This window comes from Myotis brandtii, unplaced genomic scaffold, assembly GCF_000412655.1.
Source record: "Myotis brandtii unplaced genomic scaffold, ASM41265v1 scaffold181, whole genome shotgun sequence".
Classification (NCBI taxonomy): domain Eukaryota; kingdom Metazoa; phylum Chordata; class Mammalia; order Chiroptera; family Vespertilionidae; genus Myotis; species Myotis brandtii.
Genome location: NW_005356712.1, coordinates 1,684,101 through 1,700,973, shown reverse-complemented (window position 1 = coordinate 1,700,973; position 16,873 = coordinate 1,684,101). Strand labels below are relative to the sequence as shown.

Genomic DNA, 16,873 nt, shown 5'->3' with positions numbered 1-16,873 from the left:
GGTCTCTGCCCACATAGCACTTACACTCTAATGGGAGAGGCCAAATCAGTCATTTCAATGTGCTGTGGTAAGATGGAAGTCATCAGGAAATACAGAAGGGGAAGTTAGCCAGCCTGGGAGTTCAGGGAAGGCTTCCTGGAGGAGGTGGTTATATGTTGCCTGCTCAGATCAGCCTGAGAAGCACGTCTTTCCTTGTGGGTTGTCTGTCATCACTTGCTCTTCCCTTGTGTCCCCCAGTCTCTGAACAGCTACAACAATGGAGACGTGGAAGGATCCAGGCGGCTTGGGAGGAATGCCAAGTGGGTGGCCATTGCCTCCATCATCATCGGCCTTCTCATCATCGGTATTTCTTGTGCAGTTCACTTCGCAAGGAAGTAAGTAGGCTTTTTGGAATCCCTCCCAATGTAGAATAATGCCCGTCAGGATCGGGTAGGCTGGGTTAGGTTATTCTCTGGTAACAGACAATCCCAAGCAAAAGCATTTCCATTTTTTCTTCGCTGTGGTTACATGGGCCATGGAGGTCTGGGAAGGGTCTCTCCTCCACGGGATCATTCGAGGCCCCATGCTATCCAAAGCTCCAGCATATCGTAGCTGCTCTATTTAGAACAGAGGTCAACAAAGTTTTCCAAGAGAGGGCCAGATAGCAAATATTTTAGGCCTTGAAGGCCATATGTCTCTATCACCATCTCAGTCCCAACTACTGAACTCTTGCCATTTTCGCACAAAAGCAGCAATATATGATATGTGAATGAATGGGCATGGCTGTGCTCAATAAAACTTTATTTACAAAAACAGGTTGTTGGCCTGTGGACCATAGTTTTCCAACCCCTGATCTAAAATATGAGGCCTCCTCAGGCTAACCCAGGGGAGAGAAGACCAGAGAATCCCACCTGGGTCTCTGCTGCCTCAGCCCTGGAGTGGCAGATGTCACTTAGACTCACAATTGGCTAAAACAAAGCACCCGTCCCACCTAACAGTGAGAGAGCAGGACTGTGGGCGCATGCATGGGATACTTGGGATTATGACTTGTTCTGCCGACACTCGGATCTGCTCACTGAGTTCCAACATGGTTTTGCACTAAACTAGCCAAAATGTTCTTAAAGGGCAGAAGGGTCACCACATGTTTTGGTACTGCCAGCGAGCTCTCACCTCATAAGGAATGGATGCTGTTGATGTTTCTTTCTGGATTTGGGAAAACTTATTCGGATTTCTCTGATCAGCTGAGATGGGCTCCATCTGCTAGAATCAATGACCTTTTCCATCAGAGGTTAGACAGAGGGTAAGGTCATGTGACAGACAACCAAGACTCAGAAATGAGAGGCCCAATCCATCTGTGTCTCCCTGTACAACTCCTGGAAAGGCAGACAAGAATTCTGGGAAATTCTTTAGCTTTACAGCCAGAGCAGCACGGTTATTCCCATACCATTTACCAGGAGCTGAGTAGGTCGGCCTCTTTGGCTTGATTTCAAGAAGGGGTCAATGGGTGAGTGAGGGGGGAAGAGGACACCCTTGAGCCTGCCAGATCAGCCAACCCACCCTTGGCAACCAAGAGCATAGTGGATGTCACAGTAGCTAAACTTCCTATGGTACAAGCCAGATCCAGGAGCAATCAGGGCAGCTGGATGGAGGAGGAGATGTCAAAACAGGGAGTGTCACAAAGGAAAGAATGGGGGGCTTTGGGCAAGGAGGGAACAGACGTGAGGCAGATGGCTGAAAGTCTCACAGTAAGGTGGGGCAGTGGGGGGACTTGCAACCAGGAAGTCTGGCGCCATAGAATGCTGGGTTAGTAGTACAGCCATCTGCTTAATGTCCCTAAACCTCAGTTTCTTCCTCTGTGTAATGGGAATGATAGTAGTACCCATTTAACAGAGCTATTGTGAAGGTGAACTAGATGATCCACAAAATGTGTATAACAAGGCGTCTGTTCCTTAGTTGGTGCACAAAAAATGCAAACCATTTCTTAATCCTGACACTACTATTGTTATCATGCCTGGGAGAGCACCTGAGAACTTAAGATGCCACTAAATCGAGTTCAAGGCTTTGAACTCATGAGCCAAACTCAAAGGATAGTGTGTGTTCCAGGAGAACAAGGCCAAGTCCTGGCTTAACTCCTAGGGACTTCGGAAAATACATACTGCCCAGAGCCAAGCTTGAGCTAAGTGGGTTATAATAATAGTGGCGGACACTCACATACCAGATACTGCTCCAAGCCCTTACAGGAATCAATCCTCAGGGACTCCTCAGAGCAACCCCATGAGGTATTACTATCCCTGGTTCACAGGTGAAGGAACTGAGGCTCAGAGAAGTGAAGAAATCAAAGATTTGCCTGATGTCTCACAGCTAGTGAGTGGTAACGGCAGGGTTTAAACCTGGAATATCTGGCTCTGGAAACTGTTCTTAACCACAACACCACACAGCCTCGAAGCCAACGTGTGCCTTCTGGTATACTCAGTAACAAAGGCCAATGGATGGCACTCGCCCTGCAGCTACCTCCAGAATTGTTTTATATGAGGTTGGTAGGTGAGGTTTCAACCTATGAAACACCACGTGATGAGTCAGAGCCAAGGGAAAGAAAATCAAAAAACTTCAGGAGTTAGTAAAAAAAAAATACATGAATGAAGCAGCCTGGTTGTGGGACAATAGGGTGTGGTGGGGACTGGGGCGAATTAGAGAGGAGCAGCCACCACTTGAACAGAACAGCCACCACTCTGCTCCAGCTAATTGTTACCACTTAGAATGCAGACTCCATGGGGCCCATTTTCCCAAAGACATTGGAAAGCTGGGTTTTCATTTCAAATCTCCTGACTTTTAAATGCTGACGATCAGTTCACATTGCTTAAATACATGGTGAGGGTCAAAAAAAGACAAAACAAAAACATACAACAACCACATCAGCAACCTAGAGATTATCTACTTTACAGTCTCTGGTGGACAATTTGGATTTCAAATTTCAGTTTGCCCATTAGACACCATCCAAGAAGTTTTATAAGGGACCCAGAAGTCTTCCTATATGGGGACTTTGTCCATCTTTAACATAAATATTTCTACCTGGAGACAAGGCAGTGATGTGTATATGCTTGTGATTAAGGCTTTGTTAATAGTTCTAAAATGTGAGCGTGAGTCACTTCTCTGCTCCTTCCTCCTAAGAAGTAGTGTTCACAGTGGTGAGAACATGGACTTCAGCACCGGTTTTACCAGGATTCAAATCCTAGCTCTGCCACACAGACCACCCTGGCAAGTTATTAAACTTTCTGTGCCTCGGTTTCCCTGTCTCTAGAGTGAGGATAGAATCGACTTCCCTGTCTGTATGGTCAGGTTCCTTTTCGATAGACACCTTTCCCTCCATGTTAACGAAGAACACAAAAATGCCTTCCAGAATAAGAACCCATGGAGCAACTCAAATTGAAAGGCTTGCCGTGTGTGTGTGTGTGTGTGTGTGTGTGTGTGTGTGTGTGTGTGTAAGAAACTAGGGAATGGAATTGATTCTACCTTCCGTTAAGTCCAACAACAAAGCCATTTCTCAGTCATCCTTTGAAATAAAATTTCCCAGCCATAGGAAGGACTGAATGGCAATACAGAAAATTACAGCCCACGGGTTCCCAAACTCTGGGCTGCCTCCCAGTTCCCTGGGGAGGTTTGGGGGACTTTGACACCCAAGCCCCACACCGATGGATTCCAACTCGCTATGTCTGAAGTAAGGCCCAGATATCTGCATTTTCCAGCTCCCCACACCCACCCAGGAATCCAGATGCACGTGGCAAGGAGAACAGTTTTTGCCAAAACCTGGCACTCGTCCTCCCTCCCAAATGCAAAAGGAAGAACTACTAACCACTGCCAGTCACTAACAGAGTGGTCAGTTTTCATTCCATCAGCAAACTCATCAGCCTAATGTGGTGTATCTAACTCCGGGGAGTCAAGTTACTGCCTAGGAGATGTGCCCGCAGGGAGGCTCTGAAAAGGCAGCAAGGACTTCCAGGGAGGGGCTGGGAAAACCGGACTTTATGGCTGACCAGGCCCAGAGACAAGACAAAGAGCCTCGAATATGAGTTCTCCAAGTTTCCTTTATAAAACTGTCAGAAGTAGGCTATTGCCTTTTTTAAAATTGTGTAGTCCTGCCTTTTAAAAAAGTATTCTTTATCCATTATCAATAAAACTGTAACTAATCTCAGAGTCCCTGCCTTTAAAAAAATTGTTTTATCTTTATCAAGAAAACTGTAACCAATCATTTCTCCTCCAAATGATCAAAACCCCAGGTAGTTTATTTTCTTGGAATAGACTCGGGTCAGGATAGCCTTTACCCAAACTCATAAAAAGGTCTCCCCCTCCTGATTTTACAGGGAGCCCCTGTAAGCCACGGGTGTTTGTGGAGCAAGGAAAGACAGTTTTGTGGCATCAAATCCATCAGAGCTGGGAATCACTGAACTGAAATATTCCACTGTTTTTGACAGAGTGCTGCGCTGACAAAAGACAGCCAGGAACGCCTCACTGTGCATTAAAAATGCTTGTTTGTCATTCATAGAAATCAGACCTTGATATTGCAAGTTTTCCAAATGGAATCAGAAACTTGCAATCTCTCAAAGTCATAAAATTCCTTACTCTCAGGCTGCTAGGGAAAGTGGAAAGACACAGAGGTGACGCATTTAAATACTGCAGACATCTATTTATCAATCCTAATCATTCAAGTCCCTGGCCACAGTCACATGTCTGCAGGCTTTGACTTCCTGCTGATGCCTTGAGGAATAAAGCAAGGTTGGGTTATTCTAATCATGTTTCTCAAAGCCTCAGAGCCACCTGCAACAGATTCAGCTGGAATGCTTGGGGAAAATGCAGATTGCCGGGCCCTGATCAAGACCATGAGTGGCCCTGAAATGTACATTATCACAAGACATCATCCCCCCAAAATAGTTCTAGGTATTCTAAAATTGTAGGACCGCTATTCTAGGGCTTTGCCTGGGTGGACATATGCCACAAAACAGGATATTTTATTTTATTTTTAATATATTATTGATTTCAGAGAGGAAGGGAGGAGAGATAGAAACATCAATGATGAGAATCACTGATTGGCTGCCTCCTGCACTCCCCCCACTGGGGGTTGAACCCACAACCTGGGTATGTGCCCTGATCAGGAATCTAACCACGACCTCCTGGTTCATACGTCAACGCTCAACCCCTGAGCCTTGCTGGCCTGGCCAAAACAGAAAATTTTTTTAAAAAGTTTTTTAATATGTTTTTATTGATTTTTTTAGAGACAGAGGAAAGGAGAGGGATACAGAGATAGAAACATCATCAATCAATTGCCTCCTACATTCCCCCTACCAAGAACTGAGCCTGCAACCCCGGCATGTGCCCTGAACAGGAATCGAACCGGTGACCTCTTGGTTCATGGGTCAATGCTCAACCACTGAGCCACACCGGCCAGGCAAGACAGGACATTGTTACATTCCTAAGATACCTGGTAGAAACTTCCTATCCTCTCCAGAAAGTGTACCCACTTCCCAAATTCCCTCCTCTTTCTCTCCTCGTGGTCAGGCTCACGGTCACATATCTGATGCACAGTGGAATTCAGTGGAACTTCCTTAGCAGCAAAAACCAGTTGACCGTGACAAAGCTTGGGTGTGAGGGAGACAGGTGTTGTCTACCACAAGGATGACAAATGACTTGGTGGAGCTTCCTCTTACGCAGGCATTAGGTTGTAATGACAGGGCAAAGGTGAGCTTTTATCATCAGAGTTGATCTTGGAAGCATCCAGAGGGGGCACCCTATCAGAGTCTCACACATCATACCCTGATCAGTCCATTAGAGCCAGTGTTTCCTCCAGGGTTGGAAGAGATGACGTCCCTTGGGTTGAGCGTCACTGGGACCGCTCTCCGAGCTCACACTGGCGGCACAGGAGTCATGTCCCCGTCCAAGTTCGTGAGCACTGAGCCAGGGGGTGGTCAGAACCTCCAGCTCCATTTAAGCACTGACTTCTGTCTTCTGGAGCAACAGGAATCGTCGGTGTGCCATACATTAAACCCATATAACCAACACCACTGAACTTACACCTCTGGTGGTCTAGTAGGTGTCTCGAGAGCCAGGCACGCCGCCACTGTGTGTCAGAAATGCTTGTCATTCTTAGAAATAAGAGCCTTCATGTGCCAAGGTTTCCGCTGAGGAAGAACTTGACTTCTAAACAAGGTTACCTGTCTCCCATCAGCAGGCACAGAATTAGCAGACAGTAACCCCTTCTGCACTGGTAACGCTTCTGTCTTATGAACAGACTAGAATGAGTCCTGTCCTAATTGCATTAGGATTGGAAGTAAGCATATATATCAAGGTGCACAAGAAGTTGACTTTTTTGCAAAAACACAAAAACAAATTCATCTTTTGTCCTATGCTACTGGCTGGAGTAGGCTTCCTGCGAATTGTTTTGCACCGATATGTCTTCAGAGAATTGATGTGATCCCGTGATGAAAAATGGGGAAGATTAACTATTCCCAGAAGGTCAGAAGGGCCTTTCTTTGTTGGGTTAGATAAATTGAGGTAAAGACAAATCATCACTAACAATGGCAAGATTTTTGCTTTGAAAAGGCTGTAAACGGGAGGACATGGACAAAGAAATCAGAATAAACATGAAAAAGATGTTCAACCTCACTGGTAACCAGGGAAACACAAGCTAAAGCAACAACAGAATACTCTATTTCCTTTGTCTGGCAGATTGAAGCAATTAAAAAGACGGATAATATCAAGGTCAGTGAGAGTGTGAAGCATTGGATACTCCACTGCTGGTGGAAGAGAGAGCGGGACAGGCTTTGGGAGATCCATTTGGTGTAGCTATTAAACTTTAAAATCCATGTGCTCTCCCACCCAGCAATTCTACTTCTCAGTATCCACCCTGGAGACAGGTGCACAAAAAGGCATGTTCTTTTCCCTTAGCCACACATTAGAATCTCCTGGAGAGCTTTAAAAAATACCAACGCCCAGAGCCCTCCTGGACCAGTTAGATTAGAATCTCCAGTGACAGGGCTGGACACGGGTAGGTGTCAGGGCGCTCGGGATTATTCTGATGTGCAGCCAGGGTGAGAAGCAATGATGTTGATTGCAGCTGTGTTTGAAATGGCGGAAACCTTGCAGCAACCTCAATGTCCATCAGTGAGAAATGGTTAAATAGGCAGTGGGTTCATCTGTGGGATAGAATACACCCTACAATTCAAACATGGAAATCTCCCTTGCTTGGCTTTATAAGGCCCCACATGCTCTCCTTCCCAGCACTCTCCTCTCACTCCTCCACTTCAGTAACATCGAATTTCCTTCTTGGTGGAGCAACACAAATATGCTCCTGCCACAGGGCCTTTGCACTTGCGGGTCCCTCTGCCTAGGATTTCCTTCCTCCTGAAATCCACATGGCTTGTTCCCATCATTCCTTCAGATACTTGCTCATATGTTACATTAGCGGAGAGGGTAGCCCTGACCAACTTTGCTAAAACAGTGCCTACAGCCCACCCTTCTTCTCTCTGTCCCCTTGTCCAACTTTACCTTTCTTCCTAGGATCACCCCCTCAGAAATTATATATACACAGTTACTTATATATTTATATGTTTATTATACTATTTCAGATGTATTTATATACCAATATATAATCTCTAGAGGCCTGGTGCACAGATTCATGCTCCCGTGGGGTCCCTCAGCCTGGCCTGTGTCCTCTTGCAATCCAGGACTCCTTGGGGGATGTCAGACTGCCGGTTTCGGCCCATCCTGCCGAAACCAGCAGTCCGACATCGCCCGAGGGGTGTAGTAGTGTGCAAAGCAGCAAGCGGCCAGGGAGGAGCCAGAGCCCGAGCTGAAGCCCGGGCCAGGTGCCACTCACGTTCATCCGGCCCCACTGCGCCTGCCACAGCCTCCACTCAGTATCGCTGCCGCAGAGGGGGGAGAGGCTTGTGCAGCCACAGCTGCACTCGCCAGCCATGAGCCTGGAATCTGGCGCCCGTTGGTCAGCTGAGAGGCGCTTTCACTGTGGGAATGCACTGACCACCAGGGGGCAGCTCCTGCATTGAGCATCTGCCCCCTGGTGGTCAGTGCACATCATAGCGACCAGTCACCCAGTTACTTAGGCTTTTATATACACTGAGTGGCCAGATTATTATGACCACCTGACGTTTGTAGGCAAATTAGCTATAATTTCAAACTGAAGTTGCTAGAGGGCCAGACCATTATAAATAGGGAAGCAGGTTGTTTACCACGACAGAAGTGATTTTTTTCTGAAGATATGGGTAAACAATGTGATTTAACAGCCTTATATATATATATAGATATAGATATAGATATAGATATAGATAGATATAGATATAGATATAATATATAGATATATGTTTTTATGGTGTTTCCTCCTGCTGAAACGAAAACTCCAGGAACATTCTCATTCCCGTCATTGCCCATAATAATAGAACATAACACTTCAGGGTGCTTACTTTGAAGGTAGACTGTTGGGGTTTAAATCCAGGTGCTCCCTCAAAGTAGCCATGTGCCCTTTTAACCAATTTGTGCCTCAGTTCTCTCATCTATGAAATGGGGATAAAACAGTGCCTATTGCCCAGCCGGCATGGCTCAGTGGTTAAGCATTGACCTATGAACCAGGTGGTCACGGTTCCATTCCTGGTCAGGGCACATGACTGAGTTGCAGGCTCCATCCCCAGTGTGAGGTGTGCAGGAGGCAGCCAATCAATGATTCTCTCTCACCATTGATATTTCTATCTCTCTCTTTCTTTCCCTTCCTCTCTGAAATCAATAAAAATATATTAAGGGAAAAAAAACAGCCCTAACCGGTTTGGCTCAGTGGATAGAGCGCCGACCTGCGGACTGAAGGGTCCCAGGTTCGATTCCTGTCAAGGGCATGTACCTTGGTTGCAGACACATCCCCAGTAGGGGGTGTGCAGGAGGTAGCTGATCGATGTTTCTCTCTCATCGATGTTTCTAACTCTCTATGCCTCTCCCTTCCTCTCTGTAAAAAATCAATAAAATATAATTTTTAAAAAAAACAGTGCCTATCTCATAGGGCTGTGAAGATTAAACTGTGTAAAGCACAGTGCTGGGCCCAGGGTCCTCACTCTGTAGCTGTTGGTGGTATTATAGCAGCGCCCAGAGCACTGCCGGCTGTAAGCACTGACTGGATAAATGAATGAGTTATACACAGAGACATGGCATGATCCCATTTATGTAAACACACCCACAAGATGAATTTCTAAGTGCATATTTATGGATTTAATGCAGAGGAAAAAGTGTCTGGAAGCAGCATGCCAAATGCTAACAGTGCTAGTAACCCTTAAGGGGAAATGCTCACAAGGCATTTTGCTGCATCTGTATCATTTAGGGTTGTTTTGGGGGGTTTTTTTGCGGGAGCCACGGGCAAAATAAAATACATTTCCAAACACAATCTGTTCCTCCAAGGTGCTCAGACTCCAAAGCATGCAGTTCTGCTAGTCCACGTCAGCACTTGTCTAATCAGAGTAATCGCCGTGGAAAAAGGACGCCCGGGGCGAGAAGGCTGGTCCGGCTGTCTTTCTCTCCTTCTCACTCTGTCTGTTTGCACCACACAGATCCTGAGCAGCCGGCAGTCGCCCCACGCAAGGAGGGTGGACCTCATCCACACACACCCCAGAGGAGTTTCTGAGGAATGGATCCTGACTTCCGACTGTGAGATCTTTTCCTCCAGGACTCTCCAGAGGCAGGTCCCTGGCAAATGAACTTTAAAGTCCAAAATGAAGGAAAACCAAGCAGCACAGCCAGATCTGCCAGCCATTGATTTTTTTTTAATCAAATCTCACTGTTTCAGTTTAGCAAAAGCCATTGTGTCCATTCCTCTTCTCCAGAGATGAGCCTCAGGAAATCCCATTACTTTTCGGGGGGAGGAGGGGTGGAGGGAGTTCTAGGAAGAGCAATGGATGATGGTATTTGCAGCATGTTTACCGTTGTCTAATAGAGCTGAGTCTGTGCATTTTTTCCTTTTATTTTTACATGTGGTAGCTTCGCTTCAATCTTCAGTAGCTCCTCCCTTATCAAAGACAAATACAGGAGCCTCTGGCCATTGGTCTTGGCCCAGTTTTCCTAAAGGCCCCCTTCCCTGCTTGCATCCACCGTTGGTCAACTTGACCTGGACCTCACTCTCCACCCCAACAGAGAGAACGTAGTGGTCAATTCTAGGTACATAAGCACCCTCCCCATCCCAGTCTTGGGAATAAACTGGCTGTGTTTATGGAATGTGCTTTTTTCCCAAACTCTCTCTCTCTCTGTGTGTTTTTTGTTTTGTTTTGGGTCTTTTTGCAAGTCTCAGGCAAGGTCTTTGATTTTCCTGGATGCCACCTGGAAATGCCACCCCTTGTATTTCTTTTCTGTCAAATGTAAGCCCTTTAGGTGTGATTATACCGGTTTGATGGCGCCATTATTCTGCCTGCCAGAACACGCCAGCCCCGTGTTCCACAGAGTGCGAGGCATACCACTGGTGGTCCACAATTTTTAAGTCGTTTATAGACGCAACAGTAAATGACGCTGAATCACAGAGAACATTTCCCCTTTCTATTCTTTTTCAATCTCTGTTTAGGGCTCATGGGTCCTTAACACCTTTTTGAAATGTTGGCTCCTTTCCTGTCTCAGGAAAGAAAGAGCAGGTCTCAGGTTCAAAGTCTTCTGTCGAGATAGAACGTAATACATGGTGTTGTGGTCATTATGTTTATTAATTACCTTCCATTTATGGCTTCCTCTTAGGGATTTGATATATCGTTTCTGTTAAAATAAATTTACTTGAAAAATAAGTGGACTCAGCAAATATCAAGTGATTAACACAACAGGTGACATGTACATATGGCAAAAATGAGCTCAAGAATATTGGAGACACGGTGATAACGAACTTCCTTTCCTAAGAGAAAAGGCAGCTTATTCTAAGTGAATGAACATGAGGCTGAGTCAAAGCACCTGGATGCCACGTGTGTCCCTGGCTGACTATGCAAATTGATGTTAGGCAAGTTTCTCCGCCTCTCTGTGAAATTTCTTCTTCAGGAAAAATGGAGATAACAACACCTGCCCACATACCTCCGTGTTGTTATGAGAATGAATTGGCATAGAGTGCTTGTTCCTAGATTATTGTGAATCTCAGGCATTGTGAAGATCCCGGACCCCTGCAAAAAACAGACTTTGACGGACATCGGATTCTGCCTGTCACTTCGCCCAGGTGTCCGTCATGAGCCAGCACTTGTCCCAGGAGGACACTGAATTAGGGTCATGAAGCCTCAGCACACGGAGATCCGAGTGCCATTCCAGGAGATTGGATCCTCATCTCTGTTTCTGACATCGTGGGGTTTTTTTGTTTGTGTTTGGCTCCCTGAACTTTTACCCAAATCAAATGCAAAGGGTTGCTAAGAGGCAGAATAAAAATGGTTTTAAGTAATCCTGTTTACCACAGTGTGTAAATGGTGTTTTCTTGGGGTTCCCAACCTTCTAGAGACTCCCCGTACCAAAATGGGCTCATGGATAGTAGCCTCCATCTGTAGGGAAGACCACAGAGAGGCCAGGGGTGGGCCAAACAGGTATCAACTCAGAACTACTTATGGCCTGAAAAGCCCTTCTAGGAGGCATTGAAAATGGGGATCCAATAAAGTCACTGAGTGAGCTCCCTGGGATCGAGAGAGGGGTCTGATTTTTGCTCTCTCCCCGCCACCCCCGCCCCCAGCCTGGCAGAGAGTTTTCATAGTGACAAAGCAGGTGATGGTCTTCTCCAGATGCCCCTGCTCCACTCCAAAAAGCACAGATAGAAAAAGGATTGACCAAGTGCATCAGCCAGGGCACTCTTTCAGCAGCCAGTGACCAAAAAAAGAAAAGAAAAGAGCTAGAACAAAGAGTTTACTGCCTCACACAACTGAAAATTCCAGGGATGGCGTCAAGTGTGGCTGGGTCTTGGTGCTCAGCCTTTATTAAGAACGTCACCCTATCTGTGTCTCTTCCTAATAACTACAAAGAAAAAAAAGTTCAATTCGAAATAATGCACAATTGATTCGGAACTGGAACCACCCCATCAGAGTGGACAGCAGCCATCAACAAGCAGGTGCAGCCCTGCTTCCCACACAAGCTGCTGCCCTGGCCAGGGGTGCGTGGCTCCCGCGTTAGCCGACCTGGGGCACAATCCAGCCAGTGGAGCTCAGGGTGAGGTCAGCTCCACCCAAGCTTTATGGACTGAGGGTGTGGGCAGGTTTCCCAAAGGAAAACCAAAGTGCTGTTACCAGAAGGAGAGGTGAGAAAGGAACAAAACAAAAACCACTGTCTGCATTAAGCTTGCTGCTTCTCCCTGTGCCTACCACCCGCAGGACAAAAGTAATCCCATCACTTTTCAAACCGTTTCTCCACTCGGCTGTCACCCACATCCATTTCCTCATTCAATCATTATTTACAGAGCACCCATCCGGCCATAGAAATGGGGCTAGGCTTTGGAGATGCCGAAATGATCGAGAGAGAATCCTGGAAGGGTTCACCGTGGAGCAGGGGAGCAGGTGCCCACACAATTAGAAAGAACTTCAGCTAAGACAGAGGCAGGAACAGTGTCTGGCAGTCACTGTGCAGGAGGGAGGACTGGCTGGTCCCGAGGGGAAGCCTCGGGGGCGAATGTCCCTGTCCCACCACTCCGTGATTGCTAAGGCTGAGACTGCTCTGGATGCTGCCCTGTCTTTGCCCACGAGTTATGGGCAGAAGCAGATGCAGACACAAAATCGCTGGCCTCAGCTCCTGTATCAGCAAATTATCTTTGGCTGACACCGGGACAGCTGCATTCAGCAAAACAGTGCTCGGCCTGTATCTTGATACGTAACCCTAGACCCAGGCTTCTAAATATAAGAAACAGTTTTGGGTCACTGACTACAAAAAATATATATATTATTTTAAGACAGCGTCCACATTCATTAGTTACTACCAGTCCTTCAAAATTACTCCTGGATGTGGCATATTTGAGCCTGGAGAGTTACCCTATAAAAATAGGTCTCTAAGCCCAATACTCTGAATTGTGATTTTTGACAAATACAAAGAGAGGCATAAGGACCACCCAAGCATCACCCATCACCCCTGGAGAAGCCTCAGAAAGAAGGCATCCCCTTCCCAATAGAGACGGACTTATCTGTGATTTGTTCCCACAGAGATTTATTCATCTCGGGTCAGGAGCGGGGGTGCGGAGTGGCCCTTGTGCATGCTTGGTGTCAGGCATTTGAGTGTCTCCTGGGCACCTACCTGTTCTAAGGCCCGGATGAGTGGCCAGATCAAGTCTGCGGTGGTCCAGTCACAATGTTCATCCCCTTTCCCGTCCGAGTGTACACCTGCCCACTTCACACTCAGACGCTGGTTCACCGAGGTGCTCTGGCGTCTAGTTTTCCAAAGCTGTCTGCTCCTGGCACTGTTGATTGGCCAGGTGACATGGAATCCTGTGTATGGGGACGAGCTGTGCTTCCGAGGGAGTGTACAGACAGGAACTTGAGAAAGGCCAAATCCTGCCTCTGCAGAGGCAACAAGTGGCTGGTGACCGGCAGGAAAGAGGCCCTAACTCACACACCAGCACCTTGTCGGCAAGTAAATACAATATTTCCCGAGCCAGTGCCAAAGTTCATCCAAACCATCACATAGCTTTCTCCTGGGTCTCCCTGCCTATTCATCTCTGACTGATGCTGTAATACTACAAACTCAGGGACTTGAAAACAGCCCACACTTGTTCTCTTACAGGCTGGGAGGTCAGACGTCTGAAATGGGTCTCACTGGGCCAACATCCAGGTGCCGGCAGGGTTGCAATCGTTTCTGGAAGCTCTAAAGGAGAATCCGTTTCTTGCCTTTTCCACCTTCGAGAGCGGCCCACACTCCTGGGCCCCTGGCCTCCTTCCATCTGCAGTCAGCAATGGCCACTGTACTCTTTCTCGCATCAGATCTCTCTGGTTCTGACTCCTTTGTCTCCCTCTTTCTGATTAAGGACTCTTGTGATTACATTCCTCCCTCTCCCCCAATCCAGAATAATCTCCTTATTTTAAAGGCAGCTGATTAACAGCCTTAATCCCATCTGCTACCTTAATCCCCCCCTTGCCTTGTAACCTAACATATTCACAGGTTCCAAGGATTTCGTACGGGATGTCTTTGGAGGACCATTATTCCGCCTACGCATGCTGCTTTCACATTCATTCCCTGAAAGCACTCACACACAGCCCTGCCATCTCAAAACCTAAACGGAACCATGTCATTCCTCTGCTAAACCCCCAGCCACCCACCCACCCAGTGAAAATCCTAACATTTAACCATGGCCCGCAAAGCCCTAGGTGATGAGAGCCCTGGCTGCCTCTCAGAACTCATTTCCTACCATCCCGCTCCCTCACGCTGCTGTACCCACACACTGGCCTCCCTGCTGTTCCCCAAACATGCCACATCATTCCTGCCTCAGGGCCTTCGTATGTGCCAGTTCCTCTGCCCAGACAGTTTCCTGGATTTTCAGTTAGCTGGCCCTTCCTCTTCCTCCAGGTCTCAGCTGCTCACCTAAGGCAGCCACCCCACCCCTAATCCCTCACCATCCCTTCACCCTGTTTTATTTCCTCTGCACCTAGAAAAGGATGTAGCACATGGCAGATGCTCTACACATATTTCTCGAATGGGTAAAAGGCTCTTCTCCCATATGCCCTCCCTCTAGCCAATGTCCATGCCTTTGCCTCTGCTTCTTCTCTGACATGCCAGCTCTCCAGGATGTAGGGTCTCCTTGCTGCATGCTCACCCAGCCCTGTAACTTACTTCAAGGGCTCCCACAATGGGAATAAGAAACAGTCATCAAGTGTGTAATGATCACTTCCTGTCTGTCCACCCCAGCGCTCCATCAGCCCCTCTGAGAGCAGGAGTCTTTCACCTCTGCACACCTGGTGCTTGGCCTACAGGTTTCCAGTCATTACTTGTTGACTGTAAGAATGAGTAAATATGTCATGAGTAAGGGTGTAAACGCAGGGAGAGATGGTAAAGGAGAACAGAACCAAATACTGCTTCATCACCTTGGCCTTATTTTTACATTCTGCCTTGGCAGCTTTAAACCTGATTTCTGAAGTAAGATGTGATCAACCAAGGACTTGGTTCGAAGTCCTGATCCAAAACATCCTCACTTATTTTGTTGTCGCTTTTATCATGATGGTTTAGAAAAAGAAAATCATGAAAATGCATGCAACACCCAAAAGTTATTTCAAGAAGATATGGATCCAAATAAACCCCAACTTGTGTGGGTGGCCTTTCCCCAGGGCTTCCTTTGGGGCTGGACTGCCCCCTAGTGGAAGCGAGAGAAAAGCACTTTAGGGTGCCCCTTTGAGGAATAGCCTATTTCTTTGCTTTTTATAATCCTTTGTGTTTGTGTAACGGGTTCCAGAAACAAGCTGGAGGGAAATTGCACAACTTTGATAGAGAAAAGAAGCAACAGTTTCCAGAGTAACCTTTAAAGAAAAACGGAAACGGAGATAATGCTTTAAAAGATTATAGTGTGTCCGGCACTGTTCTAAGCACTTGTGCCATTTAATCTTTGTAAGAACCAACTGACTAAGCTACGATTTATTGTCCACTTTTGATAAATGGGGAAACTGAGGCATGGGAAGGTTAATAACTTGCCAAGGGCCATAACTAGAAAGTGGTAGATGCAGGATTTGAACCTGGGCAGGCTGGCTCCAGGGCCTCGACTCCCCCCAGGACCAAACCTGCCAGTAGTCACTAGTTCAAAGCACTAAGGTACAGTCAGTTGCTTTTGAAAGATTTTTGGCTGATTTCCAGGGTAATTTTCAGGCTAGCTCACTCTAAGACTTAGTACTGACCTTAAAATTCTCAAAAGCAAGGTAGGCACAATTATTCTCATCTCTGTTCTTTAGAAACACTAAAGGTTGGTAAGAGTAAAATTCCCAGTGACTGTGGAAGACAAAGGCTGGCTCAGTGAGGCTTATTCTTAAATCTCTATATTCTGCAATTCTAAACTTAGCTATTTTGCCCCCCAAAAAGTTGCTTAATCATTTTTTTGAAAAAGTAGGTAACTATAAAATAATACTATGGCAAATATATGGTTTACTATCTGCTAAGTATTGTGCTAAGCCTTTAAAATGTACTTTCACTCAATTGTCATTAACAACCGAGAGCCGAGGCCGGTTTGGCTCAGTGGATGGAGCGTCGGCCTGCGGACTGAGGGGTCCCGGGTTCAATTCCGGTCGAGGGCATGTGCCTGGGTTGCGGGCACATCCCCAGTGGGGGATGTGCAGGAGGTGGCTGATCGATGTTTCTCTCTCATCGATGTTTCTGGCTCTCTGTCTCTCTCCCTTCCTCTCTGTGGAGAATCAATGGAATATATTAAAAAAAAAACCGAGATATAAACACGGTTATTAATTCATCTCTTCCTCTGAGAAAACTGAGGCACAGAGAAGTTCAATTACTCATTCAAGGTCACCCAGCTACACAGTGTTAAGATTTGAGCCCAGGAAGTTTGATTCTAAAATCCATTTTCTTTTTTTTAAAATTTTGTTTTATTGCTTAAAATATTACAAAGAGTAGTACATATGTGCCCTTTTATCCCTCCCCCCCTTGACCTTTCCCCAGCCTCCCCTACCCCCCAGTGTCTTGTGTCCATTGGTTGTGCTTATATGCATGCATTAAAATCCATTTTCTTAATCACTACATTCGACTAACTCCCATAAATCATAAACTGACCCTTATAGTCTAGTTCAGTGATGGCAAACCTATAACACAAGTGTCAGAGGTGACACGCAAACTCATTTTTTGTTGTTGTTGTTGTTTTTTTAAATATATTTTATTGATTTTTTACAGAAAGGAAGGGAGAGGGATAGAGAGTTAGAAACATCGATGAGAGAGCATCGATCAG

The 16,873-nt window shown here is 46.4% G+C and overlaps 1 protein-coding gene and 1 long non-coding RNA gene across 2 annotated transcripts in view; one reads left to right on the top strand and one right to left on the bottom strand.

Annotated features, from left to right (window-relative positions):
* TMEM233 (transmembrane protein 233) overlaps positions 1–11,425 on the top strand; it is a 32,130-nt gene extending 20,705 nt beyond the window's left edge. The window contains exons 2-3 of the mRNA XM_005863776.2: positions 238–374; positions 9,573–11,425. Coding sequence (XP_005863838.1) covers positions 238–374; positions 9,573–9,579 — 144 coding nt within the window. The 3' untranslated portion in view covers positions 9,580–11,425. The remainder of the gene's footprint in view (positions 1–237; positions 375–9,572) is intronic.
* LOC106725687 overlaps positions 1–16,873 on the bottom strand; it is a 70,086-nt gene that overhangs the window by 45,684 nt on the left and 7,529 nt on the right. The window lies entirely within an intron of this gene.